The sequence below is a fragment of the Coregonus lavaretus genome (assembly GCF_964263955.1).
Source record: "Coregonus lavaretus genome assembly, contig: SUPER_35_unloc_6, whole genome shotgun sequence".
Lineage (NCBI taxonomy): Eukaryota > Metazoa > Chordata > Actinopteri > Salmoniformes > Salmonidae > Coregonus > Coregonus lavaretus.
In genome coordinates this window covers 410,411-419,817 of record NW_028167176.1, presented here as the reverse complement: position 1 = coordinate 419,817, position 9,407 = coordinate 410,411, and the positions used below count along the sequence as shown (strand labels likewise).

At 44.6% G+C, this 9,407-nt stretch overlaps 1 protein-coding gene across 1 annotated transcript; it reads right to left on the bottom strand.

Moving 5' to 3' along the window:
- Nucleotides 1-2,771: 2,771 nt before the first annotated feature.
- LOC311110449 (rho GTPase-activating protein 7-like) lies at nucleotides 2,772-9,237 on the bottom strand. Its single transcript, XM_084188997.1, has 4 exons — nucleotides 9,009-9,237; nucleotides 7,884-8,101; nucleotides 5,020-5,193; nucleotides 2,772-4,626 (listed from the first exon to the last, which is right to left on the bottom strand). Exons 1-4 carry the CDS (start codon nucleotides 9,228-9,230, stop codon nucleotides 4,506-4,508), a joined length of 735 nt encoding a protein of 244 aa, XP_084045123.1. The 5' UTR covers nucleotides 9,231-9,237; the 3' UTR covers nucleotides 2,772-4,505.
- Nucleotides 9,238-9,407: the final 170 nt, after the last annotated feature.

Here is a 9,407-nt window from a genome sequence, read left to right as displayed (position 1 = left end):
TACGACTGTGGAATTGGAATTTGGTTTATTTTCTGAATTGACTGGAATTGAAATGGAATTGACCCCAACCCTGCTGAGGTGTCAGCTCTATTCATTATATTTCTGTTTACAACATTTCTGAACATTTTATCTCACTGAACACACCTCAGCAGGGTTGGGGTCAATTCCATTTCAATTCCAGTCAATTCAGAAAATAAACCAAATTCCAATTCCACATTTTCCTCCATTGACAAGCATTAACGATAATTGGAATTTCAGCTTACTCACAGAATTGACTGGAATTTAAATGGAATTGACCCCAACCCTGCACCTCAGGTTTCACAACATGAGGTAACGTTAGAACTAGAGGAATTCTTAGTTGTTTTATTACGATGTCTCTCCCACACACTTTTCCTCCGTCATCCACTCCTCTTTCTCCCCCTCTCCATACGTTTATCAATGTGGGAACCCTCCTCCGCAGATTCTCAAAGGATCTGTCCGGAACGTGTCCCTGATGCTAACTCTAGGTCAGGTCTTCTCTGGTCCGGGGCCGCCTCAGAGATGTCTCGGTTCCTAGCAGACACACACATACTTGGACGCATAGATACACGCACATACACATAGACGCATACCTAGATAGATGCACACACACACGCACACGCACGCACACACACACACACACAACCACACAGGGTAATATGTGTGTGTGTGTGTGTGTGTGTGTGTGTGTGTGAGTTGGAAGCTCTATTTTAGCTCTGGTTTCGCAGAAACACTTCAGAAGAGAATGTGGAAAGCTCATGTTGTCCACGTGACTGAGGGTTGTTGTTGAGAAGGATGTGCTGCCGTGCACTGTATAATATCTGCACATTATCTAGATTTAGAGTACAGGGTATGTGGGTGTTCATGCAAGTTTGTGCATGTCATTTCTGTTCTTGCACAGTACACGTGTGGCAAATCCCTCTGTGTGTACAGTACACGTGTGGCAAATCCCTCTGTGTGCACAGTACACGTGTGGCAAATCCCTCTGTGTGCACAGTACACGTGTGTGCTCCTGTGAAGGCATAGTGTGTTAGAATCCCAAATGGCATCTTATTCCCTATTTAGTGCACTACTTTTGCCCAGGGCCCATAGGGTGCCATAAAGGATGCACCCTATGTGTAAGAAACATTTCTTCCACTCTTGTTGCCTTATCATAAATTACTATATATATTTTTTTTTGTACACCGCATTGATCCAACATACACTACACACAGTGTTCAGAGCTGTCATCGAGGCAAAGGGTGGCTATTTGAAGAATCTCAAATATAAAATATGTTTTGATTTGTTTACCATATGTGTTATTTCATAGTTTTGATGTCTTCACTATTATTCTACAATGTAGAACATAGTAAAAACAAATAAAGAAAAACCCTTGAATGAGAAGGTGTTCTAGAACTTTTGACTGGTACTGTATGTGTATCAAATGCCTGTGTGTACCAAACGTGTGTAGACCCAACATGTTTATACAGCATTTGAGGATGTGTGTGTGTCTCTGAGAATGTGTACATGAAATACAAACTGTAAGTGTGTGTGTGAGCTGCCCAGTGAGAGCCCAATGTGTGTGTGTGTGTGTGTGTGTGTGTATGGTGGGAAGAAGCGCAAACCCAACCAAGCCCACAGATGGCCCCTGCTGGCTTGAACGGCATGTGAGAGGAACGCTAGGGAGGTCCGAGCCCCCCCTCCGCACAGCCTCAGACCCTGTGACCGTCCACCCCCTCCAGCTGTGGTCACAACAGACCCTTTGTCCACCCCTGCCATATGAACCAGTTATATAAGACGGACTGTGAGTGAGATCACCATCTATGTACCAATCAAGCCACTGCCTGCTGCCTGCCCGCCTGCCTGTCCGCCTTTCTCCGGCCCTCTCTCACTCTCTCTACTGTACATGTTGTTTGTGAGGAGAGAGAGAGAGGGAGAAAGAGAGAGAGAGTGTGAGAGGGAGAGAGAGCGAGAGGGAGGGAGAGCGAGCGAGAGGGAGAGAGAGAGAGAGAGAGAGAGAGGGGGAGAGAGAGAGAGAGAGAGGAGAGAGAGAGAGAGAGAGAGAGAGAGAGAGAGAGAGAGAGAGAGAGAGAGAGAGAGAGAGAGAGAGAGAGAGAGAGAGGGGGAGATAGAGAGAGAGAGAGAGAGAGAGAGAGAGAGAGAGAGAGAGAGAGAGAGAGAGAAGAAGGGAGAGGGGAGGAAGGGAGAGAGAGAGAGAGAGAGAGAGGGAGAGGGAGAGGGAGAGGGAGAGGGAGAGGGAGAGGGAGAGGGAGAGGAGAGGAAGGGAGAGAGGTAATCCAGGGGCAGGGTACAGTATGACCCTAGGCTAAGCTCTCTGTCTGAGAAAGAATTTAGACTCCAACAAACTATCAGAGCCACGATAGAGGATTTCAGAGTTACTACAAAACCAAAGTTTGGCCAATTGTGTATTGCTTATGGCACTCCTTAAAGGGGCACTTCATCACTATAACTGTCATACTATACTGTAGCCAATTTGGGTGGCAGCCTACATGAGACCATTGTAAAATGCATGATCATTTTAAATGACATCAGAAACCAAGTCAACAACTACAATCCACCTGAACTCTCAACATTTCAAACCACCAGCCCATGACCCAACTAAGACAACACTTTGTTTAATACATTTAATAGTGCACTTGACCGTGATTAATCTGTACAGAAATAATATTAATAATACAAAATATAAAACACATTTCTAATTTCTGTAACTTAAGCGTAACATTTACAATAAAATAAACACGGTACAAAAAACATATCTGAGGTATAAATATATTGAGGCTTTAAATTAACTGTCATTGTCATACTCATATTTGGCAGCATACAAACAATGTACACACACGTTTAACAAAACGACACAATGGCTTAGCAAATGAGTCATACACTGAACAGAGAATGTATCATTTTGAACACGGTGCCCAAATCCGGCCTGGATGTTGCTATTAGTCTTCTACTTCATTTAAGGTAACACAAACAGACAGACACACATGCAGAAAAGAAACCTGCACATATAGATTATTTTTCCTTCCTTAAACCATACAAACTTTCTCTGCACTTTCTTCTCCTCTGTTTACAGTAAAACCTGTAAAATCCCACACCTTTATAAAAGGACCTTCTCTTTTCTTTGTTTTCTATTCATTTCTTCACTTCTTTTTCTGTTTTTCTTTCCCCCCGCTGGGTTTTTGGTGAAGCAGAATACTATCTTGACTGCTCTTGTGTACATCGTACTACAAAAGTAATAACAGGAAGTGTTCCTTTAATCAATGTTTAGCCTACAAATGGCGGCCATTTTGAAATCCTAGCCATGTTGATTGTTGAGTATTCTCTGTGCTCTTTTTTAAGCAGTGAAATCAGTCAAAATTCTCTGTGACTGTCTGCTTTCTTTAAGCTTTGTTTTGACTAAAAATTTGGTCCATCAGAATCTAAGTCTCCATTTTAGTTTTTGGGGCGACTTTAACCCTCTCAACCAATTGGTGTTCCGGCCACCATTTTGCTTCTGTTCCATCATCTAAACCCACTCTAGCTAGCTTTCCTTACTGTCATTTAACCAAATATCAACTCACCATACCCCACTTATCAATCCAAACTCAGATATTGCATATTTTCAATACATTCACACAACTGTTAGCCCATATTATCCATCCATTCTCCATCCATCGAATGATACATTATCTTCCTGAAAGCAATGTTGCGGACATTGCCTCTGCTGTAACAGGATAAAAACACTTGTCCACGCGTACACACACACACACACACACACACACACACACACACACACACACACACACACACACACACACACACACACACACACACACACACACACACACACACACACAGGAAACAGGAAAAGGAAACATGAACAGGTGCAGGATATAGTATATACACACTATAGTGCAGCTGGGAGCCAGTGCATTAAATATGTCTAATTAATCAACCATTCGTTACACACACACACACACGCACACACACTAACCTTCTCTCTTCTCAGAAGCTCCCCCTTCCCTATAGATTGTCTCTTTTTACTAAACCGTGACATCACATCCTGTGACGGTGATGTCACATCCTCTCTGTAAAGGTATTATGCTTTTTGGGATGAGTAACACCCTACTTCCATTTCAGACGCATTTACTTTGGTGGTGCGGCCCGCCACGCACCACTTAGCACAACAACCATAACACAACTCTGAAAGAACTTTGAGGGTCCATGTTCGTTCCTGTCCTAGCATGACCCCTCGGAGGCAGTAACACCACCTGGTCGATGATGACAGTCTACGGATGACGACAAAGTCTGTTCAAAGTCTCTCTGTCCAGGACACAACGGTCAGTCTGTCGAGAGCTTGAATCATGTCAATGAGCCAATGGGTTGTCCTCCCCAGTCAACCCCAACCAGCATCAGGGCTGTAGCGAATTAGGGGGTGAGGTGGGGGGTGCATAGAGAGTCTTTCGGGGTCCAGGGTGTCGACCCTTCTTGTGACTTTGGTCCCCAAGTCAAGCGGAGCTGCCTGTCCCTCCCTTATCCATCTGGGTGGTGAAGGACTGGCGTATCCGCACCACCTCGCTGGCACACAGGTTTCCATACAGTTTATTGTACCACTCTGGGAACCGACCCCTGGAAACAGAGAGACGGAGAGGGGTCACTCTTTAGTATCAGACCAGAGTTACTTTGATTTAGAGAGGAGATGTTTAAGCATCAGACCAGAGTTACTTTGATTTAGAGAGGAGATGTTTTAGTTTCAGACCAGGCTCACAGAGTTACTTTGATTTAAAGCTCCCCTCTAGTTCTACTGGTTCTATTCTACTGGTTCTATTCTACTGGTTCTATTCTACTGGTTCTATTCTACTGGTTCTATTAGTTGACTTCTACTGTTCCTATCCTATTGGTTCTATTCTACTGGTTCTATTCAACTGGTTCTACTAGTTGAGTTCTACTGGTTCTATTATACTGGTTCTATTATACTGGTTCTATTCTACTGGTTCTATTCTACTGGGTCAGCTGACTCACCTGCAGTCGACCCTGGAGATGTGTGTGAGGCGGGACTTATTGCTGCCGCAGGGCTCGATGAAGTAACGTGAGGTGAGCACATTGGCCCGCACACCCAGTAACGCTGCCCCGTCATGGTCCACTGAGGTAGACACCAACGCACACGCTCCCTTAGGTAGGTCTGTCACCCACATCCTGAAGTAGAGAGAAGAAGAGTTGTTTTATGAAAGGCATGAAAGAAGGAAATAAATAATGAATGAATGAATGAATGAAACAAACAACACAAAAAGGTGATATCCAAGGCGTGGGAAGGTACAGTTGAAGTCGGAAGTTTACATACACCTTAGCCAAATACATTTAAACTCAGTTTTTCACAATTCCTGACATTTAATCCTAGTAAAAAGTCCCTGTCTTAGGTCAGGTAGGATCACCCCTTTATTGTAAGAATGTGAAATGTCAGAATAATAGAAGAGAGAATGATTTATTTCAGCTTTTATTTCTTTCATCACATTCCCAGTGGGTCAGAAGTTTAAATACACTCAATTAGTATTTGGTAGCGTTGCCTTTAAATTGTTTAACTTGGGTCAAATGTTTTGGGTAGCCTTCCACAAGCTTCCCACAATAAGTTGGGTGAATTTTGGCCCATTCCTCCTGACAGAGCTGGTGTAACTGAATCAGGTTTGTAGGCCTCCTTTGCTCGCACACGCTTTTTCAGTTCTGCCCACAAATGTTCTATAGGACTGAGGTCAGGACTTTGTGATGGCCACTCCAAACCCTTGACTTTGTTGTCCTTAAGCCATTTTGCCACAACTTTGGAAGTATGCTTGGGGTCATTGTCCATTTGGAAGACCCATTTGCGACCAAGCTTTAACTTCCTGACTGATGTCTTGAGATGTTGCTTCAATATATTCACATCACATACCGTAGTCTGGCTTTTTTATGGCGGTTTTGGAGCAGTGGCTTCTTCCTTGCTGAGCGGCCGTTCAGGTTATGTCGATATACAGTGGGGGAAAAAAGTATTTAGTCAGCCACCAATTGTGCAAGTTCTCCCACTTAAAAAGATGAGAGAGGCCTGTAATTTTCATCATAGGTACACGTCAACTATGACAGACAAAATGAGATTTTTTTTCTCCAGAAAATCACATTGTAGGATTTTTAATGAATTTATTTGCAAATTATGGTGGAAAATAAGTATTTGGTCAATAACAAAAGTGTCTCAATACTTTGTTATATACCCTTTGTTGGCAATGACACAGGTCAAACGTTTTCTGTAAGTCTTCACAAGGTTTTCACACACTGTTGCTGGTATTTTGGCCCATTCCTCCATGCAGATCTCCTCTAGAGCAGTGATGTTTTGGGGCTGTCGCTGGGCAACACAGACTTTCAACTCCCTCCAAAGATTTTCTATGGGGTTGAGATCTGGAGACTGGCTAGGCCACTCCAGGACCTTGAAATGCTTCTTACGAAGCCACTCCATCGTTGCCCGGGCCGTGTGTTTGGGATCATTATCATGCTGAAAGACCCAGCCACGTTTCATCTTCAATGCCCTTGCTGATGGAAGGAGGTTTTCACTCAAAATCTCACGATACATGGCCCCATTCATTCTTTCCTTTACACGGATCAGTCGTTCTGGTCCCTTTGCAGAAAAACAGCCCCAAAGCATGATGTTTCCACCCCCATGCTTCACAGTAGGTATGGTGTTCTTTGGATGCAACTCAGCATTCTTTGTCCTCCAAACACGACGAGTTGAGTTTTTACCAAAATGTTATATTTTGGTTTCATCTGACCATATGACATTCTCCCAATCCTCTTCTGGATCATCCAAATGCGCTCTAGCAAACTTCAGACGGGCCTGGACATGTACTGGCTTAAGCAGGGGGACACGTCTGGCACTGCAGGATTTGAGTCCCTGGCGGCGTAGTGTGTTACTGATGGTAGGCTTTGTTACTTTGGTCCCAGCTCTCTGCAGGTCATTCACTAGGTCCCCCCGTGTGGTTCTGGGATTTTTGCTCACCGTTCTTGTGATCATTTTGACCCCACGGGGTGAGATCTTGCGTGGAGCCCCAGATCGAGGGAGATTATCAGTGGTCTTGTATGTCTTCCATTTCCTAATAATTGCTCCCACAGTTGATTTCTTCAAACCAAGCTGCTTACCTATTGCAGATTCAGTCTTCCCAGCCTGGTGCAGGTCTACAATTTTGTTTCTGGTGTCCTTTGACAGCTCTTTGGTCTTGGCCATAGTGGAGTTTGGAGTGTGACTGTTTGAGGTTGTGGACAGGTGTCTTTTATACTGATAACAAGTTCAAACAGGTGCCATTAATACAGGTAACGAGTGGAGGACAGAGGAGCCTCTTAAAGAAGAAGTTACAGGTCTGTGAGAGCCAGAAATCTTGCTTGTTTGTAGGTGACCAAATACTTATTTTCCACCATAATTTGCAAATAAATTCATTAAAAATCCTACAATGTGATTTTCTGGATTTTCTTTCTCTCAATTTGTCTGTCATAGTTGACGTGTACATATGATGAAAATTACAGGCCTCTCTCATCTTTTTAAGTGGGAGAATTTGCACAATTGTTGGCTGATTAAATACTTTTTTTCCCCACTGTAGGACTCGTTTTACTGTGGATATAGATACTTTTGTACCTGTTTCCTCCAGCATCTTCACAAGGTACTTTGCTGTTGTTCTGGGATTGATTTGCACTTTTCACACCAAAGTACGTTCATCTCTAGGAGACAGAACGCGTCTCCTTCCTGAGCGGTATGACGGCTGCGTGGTCCCATGGTGTTTATACTTGGTTGAGTGGTTGAAGAACCAAAAAGGGTTATTCTATGGAGATTGCTTCAAGAACCCTTTTAGAGTGTAGGGAAAGCCTCAGTCTTCTACCTGAGCACGAGGTGGTCTCTGGTGGGGTGGGGGGCCATGGTGTTCCTGGTGTACTGATACACCTCTGTGCGCTCGCCCAGCGTCTCCACCACACGGCTCTCCATCAGGTCCTCGTCCCAGCGCCCCTGCTCCCGGAGGACCTGCGTCAACACCTCCTCAGGACCCGCAGGCACCTCCACGGACGCCTTCCATAGGCGCAGCGGCGAGCCGTCGTTGACCTAAGAGTCGGAAAACGAAAGAGATAATCTTTTAATACTTTTGTAAAAACATATCTGTAAAATATATTTTATTGACGAGTTTAAGGGCAACAACGTTTTTGGGGGAAACAGCTTGGATGCTAATGCTAATGATACACTGTAATGATGTAATGTTGAAACTAGCGCTACGCAGGCTCTGGGAAAGAAGGCCCAGGTCTTGCACCATGATTGGGAACATAACTGTAAGGGCAGTGTTGTAATCACAACAACCCAAAGCCTCTCTCCTTATCTTAGACTAGTCAGCTGCCTTCCTTCAAGAGGCCTTGTGACTGGGAAGCTTATTGGCAAAGAGATAACCACAATGATGGCCTCTACACTGGACAGGATGTGTTAGCTTGGGAGCAAGCTGGGCAGTGTGTGTGTGTGTGTGTGTGTCCAGCGAGCCCCTTGACAAGCTGATGTCATCCTGGGGCCAGAGTAAGGGGGGTGGGGGTACCTCTGGGCCAAGCTAGTTTCACACAGACCTGTTTCTACACAGGAAATACTAACTGGTGCTTTTCCATTACACAACGAGAGAGAGAGAGAGAGAGAGAGAGAGAGAGAGAGAGAGAGAGAGAGAGAGAGAGAGAGAGAGAGAGAGAGAGAGAGAGAGAGAGAGAGAGAGAGAGAGAGAGAGAGAGAGAGAGAGAGAGAGAGAGAGAGAGAGAGAGAGAGAGAGAGAGAGAGAGAGAGAGAGAGAGAGAGGTGGAATACACTAGGCTTTATGCCAGCATTTTCTAAACAACAAAATAAGTAATGTATGTCATCCTTCATACTAACTTAACTTCCATATAAGGACAATAAAGTGAACATGAACTTATAATAAAAGACAAGATCCAGCCTCCATAGAATAGAAGTGAATAGATACTATCCATCCCTCTATCCATACCTTCTTGTACGCCAGCTCGGCGTGTTCTGGCGTGGAGCAGCTGTCGTAACCTTTGAACTTGTCCTTGGCCTCTTTGAGGAGGGCGTCCAGGCTGTCCTGGAGGTAGGTCCTGTGTCCCATGGGGCCGCCAGCACCCCCGTCACCCCCAGAGGAACCCCCTAGCTCCTCCAGCTTCAAGGGGATCAGGGCCTGCTCCTGGTACGAGTTTCTGCAGCGACTCATCTCTTCTGGGATCTGAGGGGGAGAGAGGAGGGAATAGTTTATTAGTTTATCATACAATTACAAGGATTATACAATTATACAATGACATAAAATGAATGAGAGGATAGAGGGCCGTTAGGACAGTTTCAGACACTAATGATGAGCACTAATACCGGCGTGTTGAGGTGCCAGATGTGT